At 40.5% G+C, this 16,826-nt stretch overlaps 1 protein-coding gene across 3 annotated transcripts; it reads left to right on the top strand.

The window, feature by feature from the left end:
* The first annotated feature begins 299 nt into the window (after nucleotides 1-299).
* swap70a (switching B cell complex subunit SWAP70a) lies at nucleotides 300-15,058 on the top strand. Of its 3 annotated transcripts, XM_054771361.1 has the most exons (12): nucleotides 338-671; nucleotides 2,849-2,989; nucleotides 5,113-5,286; nucleotides 5,368-5,592; nucleotides 6,167-6,313; nucleotides 6,424-6,532; nucleotides 6,611-6,792; nucleotides 10,382-10,489; nucleotides 10,674-10,840; nucleotides 11,686-11,884; nucleotides 12,645-12,741; nucleotides 12,971-15,057. In XM_054771361.1, exons 1-12 carry the CDS (start codon nucleotides 576-578, stop codon nucleotides 13,081-13,083), a joined length of 1,758 nt encoding a protein of 585 aa, XP_054627336.1. In that variant the 5' UTR covers nucleotides 338-575; the 3' UTR covers nucleotides 13,084-15,057. The 3 variants fall into 3 exon arrangements, with proteins under 3 accessions (XP_054627338.1, XP_054627337.1, XP_054627336.1); XM_054771362.1 differs by lacking the exon at nucleotides 2,849-2,989 and having other exon boundaries at nucleotides 303-671; XM_054771363.1 differs by lacking the exons at nucleotides 2,849-2,989; nucleotides 5,113-5,286 and having other exon boundaries at nucleotides 300-671; nucleotides 12,971-15,058.
* Nucleotides 15,059-16,826: the final 1,768 nt, after the last annotated feature.

Here is a 16,826-nt window from a genome sequence, read left to right as displayed (position 1 = left end):
TGCATACAGAGAAGATCAGGGGGCTACTCAAACATTAAGAGATTTGTGCAAGAGGAGAATGTTCTTGGTGTTCAGTATGGCTACAGGATGTGTTGATGAGCACTGAAAGTACAATTGATCACGTTATTTAAGCATGTACAATTGGACTTATCGTGAAGGTCTCAAGCTTTTGGTTGGTGTATGGATGAACCATCTATATAACAACATATTAAAAAAAAAAAAAAAGCTAAGTGAATGTATGACCAAGTGTGTTTCATTATACAGACATGCATTTTCAATTATTCTTTTGTTTTGAGTCACACTAGTTGTTGAAATGAATATACCCACCTGTGGTTAATATTTGTCATATAAGCTATTGTAAGTTTTTGGGGGTTTTGAGTCACTAGCTATTTGAATGAATACCACCTGTGGTTCATAATTGTCATATAAGCTACTGTAGGGTTTGTTTTTTGGTGTGTGAACGTAGGGTGGCGCCATCATACAGCTATGAGACAGGAGGACACTGTCACAAGTGGACACAACACTCATTCGTGTTCAGACGTACAACTAGGCACACTTTGTTAGTGTAGAACAAAATGTGGCTCCGCGAAGAAATTTTAAAGTCTATATGGCACGTTTTCACAGCCTTGGACGTGGACCAACGTGGCAAAGTGTCCAAGTCTCAGTTAAAGGTGAGCCTCATTTCATTTGGTACCACATTTCACCAGTAGATACGAACAATTCGGCTTTGTATTGAGATGGATGCCACTTGGTACAAGCTAAGAAAATAGTCCGTCAACATATTGTCATTCACGAACTAAAACCATACATTTTGATCATGTATGGCTATGCTTTATATTTATAACGAAACACTATGGCTTCATCAACCCTTCGGGATCCCCAAGAACTTTTTTTTGTCTTTGCAGGTAAATGTTTGCTTGTTTTTTGCTCATAACTTCATATGGAGTGATGATTTTCCTAAGATTTTTTTTAATGAAAAACCATAAAATTCAAATTTAAAATTGGTTCTTAGGTCAACCAGACCCCCAGGACAAATTTCCCACCCTTTCAGGTCCCAAGAGGACGAAGACAAAAATCTACTCACAAAAACTGTTGTAAAACAATATATTTTTTTTAATTTTCCTTTATTTTTTTGCTTAAATATCTCAACTACTTGAGTTCTAATAAAAATACCAAACACGTAAATATTTTTATTATTTTAAACCTCTAAACGTCCATTGGATTCAATGATGTCACTGTTTTTGTTGAGAAAAATACAATCCTTATAAATGTTAGGGGGCTGGGGCTCTACAGTATGTCGAAGATCAGGCTTAACGATACATTAGCTTAGTAGTAAAATTTATTTTGAGAGCAGGGGTCGGAACCTTTTTGGCTTAGACAGCCATGATACAACGAATGAACGGCTCACGAATGAATACAAGACCAACAATTTTAGAATATAAGTCTTTGAATTTATTCTTTTTAATAAATTTGTTATTCTGAAGCTAACCAATGATAAATAAAATACTTTTTACCATTAATGTGACTTCTGGTGCTGCATGGTTTTGCACTGCTTCGTCAAAAGGGTTTGCTCTGCTGAATTAGCTGACTATTTGATCAAAGGAGGCAAATGTACTTGTTGACATCTCAATGACCCGGTTAGCCTTGTCATATTCATTTGTCATATTTACTGTTTAGAATGAGATGGGACAATTTTCAGGCCGTGAGGATAAGCGGCATAGAAAACGGATGGATAGTTCCTGGACTCAAACTTGCCACAATAGCAACAAAGTTGCTATGTTGGCAACATCGATTCCTCTTGCTATGTCTTCTTATTCTCTTACATACATGGTGCGTATGAGATACAGTATGTTGAGATGCAAACTTATGATCCATACAGCCACCTACTGTACGGCAATGTAACGATAAGCTACATCACAGACCGTCCCATTATAACGTGGTTATGAGCGATGGCAAACAGGCACCGCCAAAAACATGAAAAAGACTTTGCTGTGGTGTTGCCAAGTGTCTACAACAGGGGTCACCAACATCGTGCCCGCAGGCACCAGGTAGCCCGCCATGACCACGAGGCGCCTGCAAGCCTGCTTTTCATTCAGGTTTTCAGTCAATAATGTGAGAACACTAGAGAGAAATGCAGTATGAAATACAAAATGTGAGTTGTGAAACAAACATATTTGGTTTGGGTTAAATAAGGTATGAAAATAAATGTGACAAAAATGAGTATCTTTTGGCCATTTTCATTTTGTAAAAGTAGCTCTCACAAGATGTCCTGCGATTGGCTAGCGACCAGTCTAGGGTGTACCCCGCCTCTCGCCCGAAGTCAGCTGGTATAGGCTCCAGCATACCCGTGACCCTAGTGAGGAGAAGCGGTATAGAAAATGGATGGATGGAGCTCTCACAAGAAAAAACCTTGGAAACCACTGGTCTACAATATAACTCCCACATCCTCCCACATTCCAAAAACATGCATGTTAGGTTAATTGGTGACTTCAAATTGTCCATAGGTATGAATGTGAGTGTGAATGGTTGTTGATCTATATGTGCCCTGCGATTGGCTGGCGACCAGTCCAGGGTGTACCCCGCCTCTCGCCTTAAGTCAGCTGGGATAGGCTCCAGCATATCCCCGCTGGAATGAGGATAAGCATCATAGAAAATGGATGGATGGATTTGAAGCTATAGCCCTGTATCATAAAAAATATTCTATTGTGTGAAATGCTTCTGTTACCAAAATAAAGTTAAATACGTAATAGTGCCAAGTCTTTCTTTGACTTGGCCAGTCATGCTTGTCGTGTTTTTTTGCATATGGGTGGGCTGTGTTCTTGACACTTTAGTTATAATTTTTCTTTAGGTGCTGTCCCACAGCCTGTGCACCATCATGAAGATCCCCCATGATCCGTTAGCTCTTGAAGAGCATTTTAAAGATGATGATAAAGGGCCTCTGTCCAAACAGGGATACATGCCCTACCTCAACATGTTTATTATTGACAAGGTGAGCACACAGAAGCAGGAGACATGTTCGTGCATTTTACTACATTTACTCACTATACTTTAAAGATGTCTTTCTTGGACCTTCACACTGATCCACGCAGACAGTGAAAACTGCACTTTTTTTTTTTTTTTTGCTCATCATCCACAATCCTTATGTGAAACATGATCACTCATGTCTTTCCCTTTTCTGCACGTTCGAAAGAGAGAAAAACAGCTAAAAAAAGTATAGATGTTACTCAATTACTCAGCTCCAGATGGCAGTTATAAATGGCATAGATGGCGGTATACATGCATAGATGGATACTTAGATGGCAGTCTGTTTTGAACACTAATTGAAGAAAAATCCTTGTTTTTTAATAGATTTGACAAACAACAACTTGCACATTAGATGGGTTGCAAGTTTTCTTGACAGAATTCTTATTTACACATTTGAAGGCAAATGAGTTTACTTTCTGTGTTTGTACTCGCAAGCTGTTTCCTTGCTTCTCTCTGCTCAGCGCTGACTTGAATTAAAATGAGGCCACGCTAGTGGCTCACACCGTGCACACTCATGTTTCTGAAAAGAAACAAACATTCACTGGGCACTTCATTAGGTGCATCTGTACAAACAGTAATGACAGCTGAAACAAAAGCTCTACTTGCTCTTCACAAAAATAATAATAATGGAGAAATATTCATTTAACAATGTATATTATGTAATACTGTAATGTGTGTAAATCTGTAATGAATGAGCATACTATATACTGTATATATATATATACAATGCTGTGGACAAATGTTTGGCCCCTTCCTGATTTCTTATTTTTGTGCGTGTTTGTCGCACTTAAAAGTTTAAGATCATCAAACAAATGAGAAAAAAATCCAAACCTTCATGACCCTGTGTGAAAAAGTTATAGGGTGTACCCCGCCTCTCGTTATAAATATTTGTCAAAGACAACACAACTGAACACAAAATGCAGTTTTTAAGTGAAACTAAAGTATGGAACAGTGGTGAACCTTCCCAGGCGTGGCGGGCAAACCAAAATTACCCCAAGTGCGCAGCGATGACTCAGCCAAGAGGTCACAAAAGGCCCCACAACAACATCCAAAAAAACGCAGGCCTCACTTGCCTCAGTTACAGTCAGTGCTCATGACTCCACCATAAGAAAGACGCTGGGCAAAAACGGCCTGCATGGCAGAGTTCCAAGACGAAAACCACTGCTGAACAAAAACAACATTAAGGCTCGTCTCAATTTTGCCAGAAAACATCTTGATGATCCTCAAGACCTTTGGGAAAATACTCAACAAAAGTTGAACTTTTTTTCGGTGTCCCATTACATCTGGCGTAAAAGTAATTCCACATTTCAGAAGAAGAACATCATACCTGCAGTAAAATATGGTGGTGGTAGTGTGATGATCTGGGGCCGTTTTGTTGCTTCAGGACCTGGAAGACTCGCTGTGATAAATGGAACCATTAATTTTGCTGTCTACCAAAAATCCTGAAGAAGAATGTCCGGACATCTGTTCGTGACCTCAAGCTGACACGAACTTGGGTTCTGCAGCAGGACAATGATCCAAAACACACCAGCAAGAAAAAGCAAAATGAAGACTTTGGAGTGGCCCAAGTAAAGTCCTGACCTGAATCTTATTGAGAAGCTGTGGCATGACCTTAAAAAGGCGCTTCATGCTACAAAACCCTCCAATGTGGCTGAATTACAACAATTCTGCAAAGATGAATGGGAAAAAATTCCTCCACAGCGCTGTAAGAGACTCATTACAAGTTATCTCAAACACTTGACTGCAACCTTTGCTACTAAGGGTGACCCAACCAGTTATTAGGTTTAGGGGGCAATCACTTTTTCACACTGGGCTATGTAGGTTTGGATTTTTTCCCCCTCCTTTAATAATAAAACAATCATTTAAAAACTGCATTTTGTGTTCAGTTGTGTTGTCATTGACTAATATTTAAATTTGTTTGATGATCTCAAACATTTAAGTGTGACAAACATGCAAAAAAATAAGAAATCAGGAAGGCGGCAAGCACTTTTTCACACCACTGTGTACTGGTTTATTATATTTGTGAGGGCAGGTACAGTATTTTGATGGATCTTTAAGACAATACTTCATTCTGCTCATCAATTGCAGGTTCAAGAGGATTTTGATGTGTTGGAGTTCAACAGGATGTGCTGGACACTGTGTCACAAGAAAAATATTGCCACTAATAATCTACTTATCTCAAACTATGATGCTTTTAAAATCTGGTGCATTTTCAACTTCCTGTCTGAAGACAAGTACCCACTTGTTATTGTACCTGAGGAGGTGAGGAAGAGCTTGAGATCGTCTTTTGCTTTTTGTGCCCATTGTATTTGTTTCAGCTCTAATAATTGTCTGCCTCCTCAGGTTGAGTATTTCCTACAAAAGCTCACTGAGGCCATGGGAAGCAAATGGAGCGAGGAGAAATTTTCAGATTCCAATCTGCAGCTGAACAAGAGAAGCTGCTTGACTGCATGGGAGATGATCCAACTGGTGGGAACAGGTGCCTTCAGCAAGGGCATTGACTGGCAGAGTGTGTCCATGGGCATCAACGAGGTCTTCCAGGAGCTCATACTGGACATGCTAAAGCAGGTTAGAACTGATGACATGCACACTGACCCCGTCGAATGCACACAACAATTAGATCTTCTTAACAAAGCTCCAAGTATACCACAGTATATAAAACATGATCTATTTTTCCATCACCGTTCTAAAATTGGGTATGTGACACTGTTTTTCAAATGTGGCCATCGCATTGTAGACAATTAGGATGCTGCATTTTTGGTTTCAGTTTTTTTTTCGTTGCATTCCTACATCAAGTTCTATTTCTGGTTCTATGGTCTTCATCACCTCTTTGTTATTATTGGTACCCTTCTGTGGAGTCATTGCCAAAAAGTGAGAAAATGTAAAACATTCCTCAAAGCTGACGTCTCCCAACATTTACTTACGTTTTGAGTATCGTCAAACTCTCAGTTGCAACACTGAATTATACAGTGCCGAATCAGTTGATTTAAGAGATTCTACTGTAACAAAAAGAAGACTAAAAAAGAATAATTCTGAATAAATGTATTGTAATAATCTTCAGTTACAGTCTCGAGAAATATCAAGTGCCCTATAAAGTATAATGTGTTGCCTATATGAATACAACTAAAAGTGTGTATTAAAGGGCTACATGTTGAAGAAGGGCCATAAGAGGAAGAACTGGACGGAGCGCTGGTTTGTGCTGCGACCCACTTCACTGTCCTACTATGTATGTGAGGATCTTGTGGATATGAAAGGACAGATCACTCTGAACCAGCACTGTTGTGTGGAGGTACAGCAATGTAATATGTATATTTTAGTCCATTTATATCTGTTTTAATGGAGAAATGGAATGGTTGGAGTGTGAAAAACAATGATGAACATGCATCTTCTTCTCTGAAGTCTCTGCCAGACAAAGAAACAAGGAAATGTCTCTTCATCATAAAGTGTCCTGATAAAAGTTTTGAGATCAGCGCATCGGATAAAAAGAAGAAACATGAATGGATTCAAGGTGGCAGCTGTTCATTTGCTCATTGCTCAGTCTTTGCTTATTGAACTGTTCCTGAACAGTCTCTCTCACTTATGTCAGCTATTCAAACATGCATCCAGCTGCTGAGGTTGGGGCTGCTCTCCCCTCACCGTGAGGCCAGGTTGAGGCGCAAGGAGCTCCGGCAGAAGCAGATGGCGAAGGAAGAAGACATGGCCGAAAGGATGAAGCTTCTCCAGGTGGCCAACGAAAGCAACCAGATGCAGCTGGAGGCCATGTGGAAGGTGCTGCTCTAATGACACATTGACAAAGAAATAAGTTAACATAATACCTTATAATTATAACTTATAATTCATAATAGTTCACACAAAGTTAGCCACTGTATTTCCTTTGGACCTATCTTTGACTTAGCGTTTCTGCATTAGGCTTTAAAAACAGCCGGGCGCTCCTGTCGGACAGAGCCTCAGTTCTCAAAGCGGGGTACGTGTACACCCAGGGGTAGAAGGTACCTGAATAAAATTAAAAACAATTAGCGCGTGACGCTTACAATTACGAGTGCGCCTGAATGCCTCACGGCGCAAGGAGAATGAAGCAGAAAGCAGAGGAGACAGCATAAAGTTGTTCATTGCTGTGCATCATATGAACAAATAAGTAAGTTTGATGATTATTTTGTGCATTAAAAGGGTTTAATCTTGAAGATTTTGTTTATGTTGGTGTTCCAATCCCCGCACGGCGCAGCGGTGAAAACCTCTTACTGTGAGTGGGGATTTTCCCGAAAATAAGGCTTTATCGTTGGTTGTGTGTATTTTTTTACTTCGGATACTGCTTTATTGTGATTGTTGAACTTTCCCCTTCGATTTGGTATTAAATTAATATGCAGATTTAAACCATAGCCATTGTGAGTGGACAAAAAAAGTGATGCTCAAATTCAACCCATTTAAACAGAAGGATGACAACATCAGACTGGAATAAAAGATATGCAGGATGATTACTTATCTATTTATCAGTGCTCATGTGAAACTTTTCAAATTTGAAAATTTAACCATACAAAATACAAAATTTTGAGCCGGCATTACTACAAAATTAATTAACCAATTAAAAATGTTCGATATTTCTAAAAGATATGTAAGATGATTACTTGTCTCATGTATTTATCAGTGCTCATGTGAAACTTTATCAAAATGTGACCATGCAAAATACAAACTTTTGCCCTAAATATCTAAAAACAAAATATAAAATTAATTAATAAATTCATTATGTTCAGTATTTCAGGTTAATTAAGATCAAAAGGTGTATGTTTTAAAAAATATATAGTTTTTTATTTCCAACAGTGGCAGACATATAGAGCGTGCATATATAACATACATGTGGAGGTTATAAAACACATTACACAAGACATAGGACAGGTAACAAATGGACGGGAGGTTGTGTGCGATGTCAAGAGATTTGAGACTGAATGCGAAGTGGCCTGTATACTAACAAAAGACTATTAATAAATATAAGGAGTGGGGGGGGACAAGATAATGATACATAGTGTTCAAGTAGCTGTGCTGCATTGGAGAGAGAAAGAGAGAGAAAAAAAAATGCACTATGTGTATAATAATTTTTAAAAAAAGGTACATTCAAATAAGATGAATAACAATATGATAATTACAGAAGCTTTCACAGCGTCAGTGTTCATCTTAATAAGACCCTCGGTTATAGATTGCGTTTTATACACAACACATTAATAAATAGCATTACATGACACCCAAACCTCCCCCAGGCACTGTCATAGAAAGAAAAAATAATTTCCAATATTTCATTTTTTTAATGTTTTATTTTGAAAAGTGGCCGAATTCTCTCTGTTACATCCGTCTCACTTGACGCATGTCCATTGTGCGTGTGCTAACTTTCTCTCATGCCGCACAGATGGACTACTACTGTATTTTTACCATTTTTCTTTCACCTCATATTTGGTGTCAAATGCTGATACTATGTGGGAATGCATAAAGGTAAGTTTTGATGACTTATTGAGCGCTAATGTGCACATTTGTCTCAAGTTAATTCATGCTAGCGCCCTGCCTGTTACCACACACGTCAAACAGCGATGTAATAATCTCTCTGGAAAAACTTGGCTGGAACTTGAACTGGTGGATGGTGGGTCGGCATTCATTTTGTGCTTTTAATTTGATGTTATTCATGTCTTAGTTTTACACAATACATAAGAAATAAGATAAATGAGATTGCTTTGTGGGAACACAAGCCGGTTCGTGGGTCAAAAAAGGTTGGGGACCACTGATATAGAGTATGTTTGACTAGTGTTTTTGCAGTTGGTCTTAAAAAAACGTCCTGTCATATAGAGGATCTTTGACGAGCATAAACATAATGATTCTATTTTAGTGTATAAGTTATTATTTATGATGTATTTAGGACTTCATTAGCCATTTCGTGAGGCAAATAAAATAAGGTATGGCAGAGGCCTTGCATTGACATCATACACAAAATAATAGTAACAGCGAAGGGAGAAGTTGGGCTCCCCTGTTTTTTAGCTTTCTAAAGTTGGTGAAAACATTCTCATTTGGTTCACTTCAGCTATTCTCAAACCATATCATTGTTACAATCCATTCATCCATGCATTTTCTATGCTGCTTCTCCTCACTACGGGTGCAAGGGTATGCCGGAGCCTATCCCAGCTGACTTTGGGCTAGAGGGCAAACAAACAATTGCAACCATTCACACCTATTGACAATTTAGTGTCTCCAATTAACCTAAATTGCATATTTTTGGAATGTGGGAGGAAACCGGAGTACCACGCACGGGGAGAACATGCAAACTCCACACAGAGATGCCCAAACGCACATTTGAACCAAGATCTTCCCGACCTCCTGACTGTGTGGCCAACATGCTAACCACTAGGCCACCGTGCGACCCTCGTTACACTCCATGACGATAATTATGCACACAAATACACACGATGCAGCAGAGCATGTACACTAAATAAGGAAGTGGAAGCTTTTATGCAAAAATGAGTGTATCACAGACACCTGCACCTTCGAGCATATTACTTTCTTTTTCACAAGACACATTTTATTTTAATAGAAAGTGTTGGAGATGAAATTCTCTACAACTTACTAAAGGTCAAAGGACCACTTTAGAAAATTAATTAAGCCAGTTTCACCTCCCCCTTACGTGTTTGTTAATCTCCAGTTATGAAAAGGAAGGAAGACTCACACACCAGATTAAGTTTAAGAATTGTATTGAGAATAAACCAGACGGAATAGTATAGCAGTTTCCAGAGCTCCGTGCCCCGTCTCATCCACCGGTCCCCTTGTCCGCCACGCCAGCTGAATGAGAGAGGGTCCCGAACTCTCCCCTCTTCCGCCTTTTTATGATTGTTTCCTCAAACCATTGGCGGCAGTCTCTCCAAATCTTCACCTGGATTCTTTGACGAAGCTGTGTGACGGCAGCAGGTGATAGTCGCTGAGTTGTTGACACTTATGTAGCATAAACATCACATACTTTTCCCCAGTCTATCTCAAGGCTTACTGACTTGTTTGTGCCCCCATCTGGCTGCTGGTCCCAGCTGGCCTTCACTATGTGTGAGCACTAACTGTTTGTTTTGTCTACTCAGCTAATTGTTTAATAAAGCATTATTTCTATAAACTACTTGTAATCACTCACTCAATTATTAGATTAATTGATCAAACTGTTATGTCTATACTGTACTTATTTTAAGGCACTCAATTAATAATTCAATCAATAAACATCAATGCAAACAGTTATTCTAAAATCTGCTTTTATATGTTACTTAATAAAATCACTCAGTAAATCAGTAATCATGTTTTCCCAGAAGTATCCTTAAGTGGTCCTGATGTAATTCTTTGCTGGCAGAAAATGGAGACGGTTGCAGCCGAAGTGGCAACAGAAGAAGAGAGGAGGAAGAAGTCTCAGTCAGATCTGCAGGATCGCCTCAGGCTGGACCTGGAAAGAGAGAAAATGGTGAACAAACAAGCCAGAAGCCAGTTTATTTATATACTTCTGCCGTCTCTCAAGTGTGCCTCTGGTTTTCCAGGAAGCACCAGCTAAAAAATGCTGTTGACTCATCTGTGTGTCTTCATGAGCTGTCATTTACCACCATTTCAGGCAGTGATGAGAATAATACATGACTCTCATGCTTATTTAGGTGCGTCAGCAGATGGAGGAGCAGATGGCCCAAAAGGCCAGCGAGCTAGAGCAGTACCTGCAGCGTGTACGAGAGATGGAAGACATGTACCATGAACTGGAGGAAGCCTTGGAGAACGAGAGGCAGGCCAAGCAGGATGAAGAGGCTATGCGCAAGCTACAGGCCAGGTCTCATGCACACTCACATGCGTTGGCCACAATATTAGGCACACAGGTAGTGAATACACTCCACACATTACAGCAACATTTTTATTAGTTCTTCTCAGGGGACAAAACTTGGATCTACTTTAGAGTAGTCAGTGTACAGGTTGTATAGAAGTATAGATTTACTATCCACTGAAAACGGTGCAACACGCAGCCGTGATTGTTTAAATAGCTGGCAACACAAGTGAGTACACCTCACAGTGAACATGTACAAATTTTGTATCATTGTTAGCTAGTACTGCCTTAATCCTCTTGGGCATGGAATTCACCTGAGCTACACAAGTTGTTACTGGAATCCTCGACTCCCCCATGACAACATCACAGAGCGGGTGGATGTTAGACACCTTTCTAACGCTTTAGGATGCCCCACATGTGCTTAATTGGATGAGACATACATCACTCCATCACCTTTAGCTTCCTCAGCAAGGCACTTGATCATCTTGGAGGTGTGTTTGGGATCCTTATCATGTTGGAAAACATTTCCCAAGGGGCGGATTCGTGCTCTGCCTCAGAATGTAACAGGACATGTTGGAATTCATGTTTCCCCTCAAAGAAGCACAGCTCCCCAGTGCAGGCAGCACTCATGCAGCCCCAGACAATGATGCTACCACCAATAATGGTTGTGTGCTGACTCAACTGACAACTCTAAAGTACAGTATATCTAAGTTTCATTTCTATAGTATTGCCCCTCGAGAAAATCTAATAAAATATGAGGGTGCATTCATTTTAGTCAGATCGTGTATTTCAGCAGAATTAAAAGCAATACTGTCAAGGAAAGGAAACATCTTTCTTGTGTGCCCACCACACAGGCTGCTGGAAGAGGAGACCACCAGGAGGGCGGAGCTGGAGCGCCTCCACCTGCAGCAGAAGAAGGCGCTGTGTCAGACGCAGGCCGAGAAGCAGGAGCTGGTGGCAGAGCAGCAGGCCAGTGATCGAGAGCTGCAGGCCGCCATGCTGCAGCTGGAGAGAGTGGAGAGGGAGCGACACGGAGCTCTGCACAAGTATGAGGTCAGGACACAGACAGAGGCTTATGTACATTGCACCCTGGAAGGATTGTGTTGCTAATTGTATTTACACATGGAGGAAGCCCAGGCATCGTCACAAGAAGTGCCTACACCAGCGGTCTTCAATTCAAATTGAGTCATGTCTGTGTATTACATTTTTTTTCCAAATCGAAGGTTCAAACCCCATTTTGCCTTAAATTGCATCAAACAGACGAGCCTATATGAATATAGAATGCAATGAAACCCTGCACATCGCTTTGTTCTTTCAATACACCACCATTAACTTGGCACCTACATCGTGTTTAAAAGAAAACAGGATGAAATAAATAATACACATAAATGATGAAATACGAGAAATAAAATAATAATAACAAATAATAATTGAAAAAGTGTCTTTTTAAAATAAAAGCTGCATCAGTACGTCCTTTGTTAAACTTTCAGATTTTCTTGTTATTGATGTAGCTGACATTGGGATTTGGTTGATTTTATCACACAATTCCCCCTTTTTATTTACATTTGAGTCTCTGCAGCAGGAGCGCTCCTTCACAACTCTCAACTAACAGTGAAGGATTTTTCTGTTTTGCTGCAATATCCATAAAATCCTTAGTGAACGCTCATTTGCACGGAGCTGTGCTGTAAATGAATGTGTTATGTCGAGGGTTGGGCATCGAGTCTCGAGCATCGATGAGAACCGGGACTAACCCCACCTCTCGGCCGAAGGCTCCAGCTCACCCGCCATGTCCTTCTCTATGGTTGCCATACAGGAAGTGTCAAGAAATCTGGAGCGAGCTTCTTACAAGACCAAGAAATGGAAAGACAAAGTAGCCAAACATGAAGGACTGGTGCGTCTCATCCATCCAGGTACCTGCGATCTTCTATCACCACTACTCTGTGCACAGTACGTCCGATAATACACACACTGGACACAACTTTAGGCACACCCGCACACTCTGATGAGATCCAATGTAAAAATAATGTTCTGTTTTTTGTCAGAGAGGCAGTCATGCTTCCTTCCTGTCTTTTTTGGCTTTAGTGACGAGCGGTATGGCGTTGTCTTGATCGGAGTTGTCGCTCTCTGTCCTCTTTTTAGGCGACAAGGGTCCTCAGAGGGTCACCAACTGGGGACCTGCTTCAGTCACGGACGTGGAGTTGGAGCTGAGGAAGAAGTTATGGCAGGAGAGTAAAAACATGCAAGCTCAGTGAATGAAATGCATGAACAACTGACCCATAGTAGCACTCACCTTTGACCTTTGACCGCCTTCCTCTCTAACAAACATTATATGATGGCTTTACTCTCACTTTGCGTTATCAGTCCTAAATACAGTCGAGGAACCTCGGTTTGCGTTATTAATCTGTTGAAAATTTAAATTTTGAAAAACTAAAGCAATTTTTCCTCCAAGAAATCATGTAAAGAGGCGCTGGGTGGCCTGGCGGTTAGCATGTTGGCCGCGCAGTCAGGAGATCGGGAAGACATGGGTTCGAATCTCCGTCGGGCATCTCTGTATGGTGATTGCATGTTCTCCCCGTGCGTGCGGGTACCGGGTACTCTGGTTTCCACAAACATGCATGTTAGGCTAATTGGGGGCTCTAAATTGTCCACAGGTGTGAGTGGTTGTTTGTCTATATGTGGCGACCAGTCCAGGGTGTACCCCGCCTCTTGCTCGAAGTCATACCCGCCACCCTCGTGAGGATAAGCGGCATAGAAGATGGACGGATGGAAATCGTTCAATTATAGTTTTACATGCAGAAAAAGGAGGACTAAGAAATGCTGTAAAGCGTGGACGGTTAGAGCTGTGTACTTGCTTACTTCAGCAGCAGGTACATTCGTCATTACACACACTGGCTGGGTTCACTTTCGGTTATGTGTCTCCCTTAAAGCGTTCCCTGTGCGATCTGTGTTCACTAGAAACCTTGACATGACAATCATGTTGCAACGGACTCTACCGTCATACTTTGGTGTGACTTCTTTCATGAATTCAATAGTGTCTCTCACCTTCTGTATCAAAGTTCTGGCACTTGCAACTTTTTTGGCCCCGTGGTGCATTATTTAGCAGCTGTAGAATGCACACTACTTTAGCTTTGGGAAGAAAGGCGGCAGATTCTGTGTGCATCCATCCATTTTCTATGCCACTTTTCCTACTCTGTGTGCATTCTATGCACAAATGAACCACACACACATTAACAAAGATGACAACAGCAGTGTATCAGAGTGGTCTTAAAATGTCTAAAATCCAATCATTTAAGTTTAAGTCCTTAAGATATCTAATCTGTCTTAATAGCTCGTAAAATGCCTGAAATACTATTTTGGAAGGTTTAAAAATCTGTTCGTGTTACTTTTATTGAAAACAAAAGTATTTTAAACTTCAGTCTCACTTTTAAATCTTAGATTTTTTAGGACACTCTAAGTGTAACGGAACTACGTAAGTATATGTAACTTCAAAACGAATCTGAAGTAGCTGTGTAGCCCGGTCACAATTCATTGAGCACAACCGGGTAGTGTGCTGTGTGTGCTTTGCGGTGTTACAGCGGAGCATCGCAGTGGAGAAAACGTAGCAAAAGCCCACAGCAAAGCCACATTACTTACGTATACGATGGGTAAGTTGGGCAAGTTCAACGATTTGTGGTGTATTAGCAACGTGATTTACTCATGCGTATATATGAAAATGAGCAGATAACATGTTTTGTGTAACCAGAGTGGAAGAAGAATTACTTGTTTTACTTTGTCCTTTTAGACAAAGACGACGCCTGTGTGCTTGACTGACCTTGCTCAGCGAGCAGATGTTTCCTGTCATTGGGGTTGGGGGTGTGTGTTTTTTTGGGGGGGGGGCTCACAGGGTGTTGTGACCCGAGACTCCTCAGTAGTTTTCTGCTTGCACCCACAGTGGGCCCCCACTGTTGCTTTCTGTAGTATAGAAATAGGCAGGGACTTCTTAGCGCGCTTTCCTAGAGACTGCTTGAGCTGTCTGTGTGATTTGTGCCTTGGAGCGCCAATGATTGAAAAAAAAAAAAAACACAATCTTGTCTCTTCTTCACTGTTTTATTCGTGATCGTTTGAAAAGATTTCCAAAAAAGTGGCTCCAGAATGAATAGTTGGAGTCGATGGATGGAATCATTTATTAGTTCACAATAGAGAGGCACCTGGTGTTTTTAGTTAGGTTCAGCATTTTGTATTCCAATAAATTCATGTAGTTTGCAGGCCTCCAATTTGTGTCATGTCTTTTGTACCTTTTTGCCCTCATCAATATGAAATTGGGGCTTAAATTAGATTCATTATGGTCTTAAAAAGTCTTCAATTTGACTTGTTGAAACCTGCGGAGTTCCTGTAAAAGGATTCCCCTGGCTGGAATCTGTCGAGAGCAGGGGTGGGCCAACTGCGGCCGTTAAGCATTTGAACCCGGCCCGCCAGAAGCTTCCAAAGTATTTCATATAAACTTTTAACATACAAGCTGGCATCCAAGAGTCCATCTGAGACAAACTTTTTATGGTTGAAGTAGCTTTTCACATGAAACGATCCAGACCACTACCTCACCCACACTGACAAACAAACACAACAAATCAACGTGTATGTGACACAACTTAACCTACCCACCGCATTGTCTGCAAAGTAAAAAAAATAAAGAAAAGATTGACGTTCACATATTCTTTAATAGTCAATGTTTTATCGTTCATACTTCATATTGTATTCATTATTCACATACCTTCCGGGTGTCTTATTCAGTAAAAAAAAAAAAAAAGTCAAATTCAATTTGGTTATTTGATGTGGTCTGAAGTGGTCACAAGCACAAGTAGCACATTGTATGACACGTTTACAGAAAAAATAAGGTAAATAATTCCAGGCGGACTGTATTTAATTTGTGTGTGTGTGTAGTCCGGCCGCCCTGACAATTATTTTAACTCTATGCGGCCCGCGAGACTAAAAGTTTGCCCACACCTGGTCTACAGTGTCCTAACTGTGTAAGAACGACGATCCATTCTACGCAGACACCCAGTCACCAACTTGTGGATGCTTTGGCCACTCGATTATGCACTTTGTTAGACGCACAAACCGAGACATATTTCGGCAATAATTGTCGTCGATAACCGAATCCCACAAATACCGATGTTCCACTGAAAATGTTTTGTATAGACTCCATTAACAAATTTTAAAAATACTTACTTTGTCGAGTGCTAGACACTTTTATTTGCTTTAAACTTTCATCTCGTTCTAATATATTAATTTGACACGACGCATCCCGCAAGTAAAGACGTTACAAATGTGACGTTAATTTGTCGCCACTGTCCTTGCCTGTCATGATGCAAAATGTCCACTGTGTGGCAACATAAGTACAGTACATCTTTCTCACGCGTGACTGGCCGGTCAAAGTACACCACGTGCACAAAAGTTTTGGGACACACCCCTTCAGTTGTGTGGGACTCCCACACAACATACTTTAATGCTAATTTGTTTCTGTGGGTGATTACCGTAGTAGTATTTATGACAAGTCAGTGATGATGATTTAGGCTATTGTCTAGCAAATGTATTAGCAATGCCATTACTGAAATAAATGTTGCATTGTGTAAATATTATCCATATAAGTATTATTATTTTGTATGTTGATTGTTAACACTGTAAAGGAAGGAAAGAAAAGGAAGGAAGGAAGGAAAAAGTTGATTTCATACTGCTGCTTAGGTCAGGTAGGTCGTATTTCTGCAGTATAATAGATTTTTTTCACATTTATCTATAAATATATACATATAAATTCATTGTGCTCAGCAAACAACAGTCATCAATTTTATCAAAGTGTCCACAAAGTGTATAACTTTATACTCAGCTCAGAGCTAGTGAATACGTGTACACTATTGTCCGCCTTGCCCCGCCCACCTCTCGTGCTCACCCTCATGGCGGACTTTCTGCTCGTACTACACTCTGTTCCATTCATTTGCGGAAAATTACCAGTCCCATCGTA

This window comes from Dunckerocampus dactyliophorus, chromosome 3 (assembly GCF_027744805.1).
Source record: "Dunckerocampus dactyliophorus isolate RoL2022-P2 chromosome 3, RoL_Ddac_1.1, whole genome shotgun sequence".
Lineage (NCBI taxonomy): Eukaryota > Metazoa > Chordata > Actinopteri > Syngnathiformes > Syngnathidae > Dunckerocampus > Dunckerocampus dactyliophorus.
Note: the sequence above shows the minus strand (reverse complement) of the source record. Positions and strands in the feature narration are given on the sequence as shown.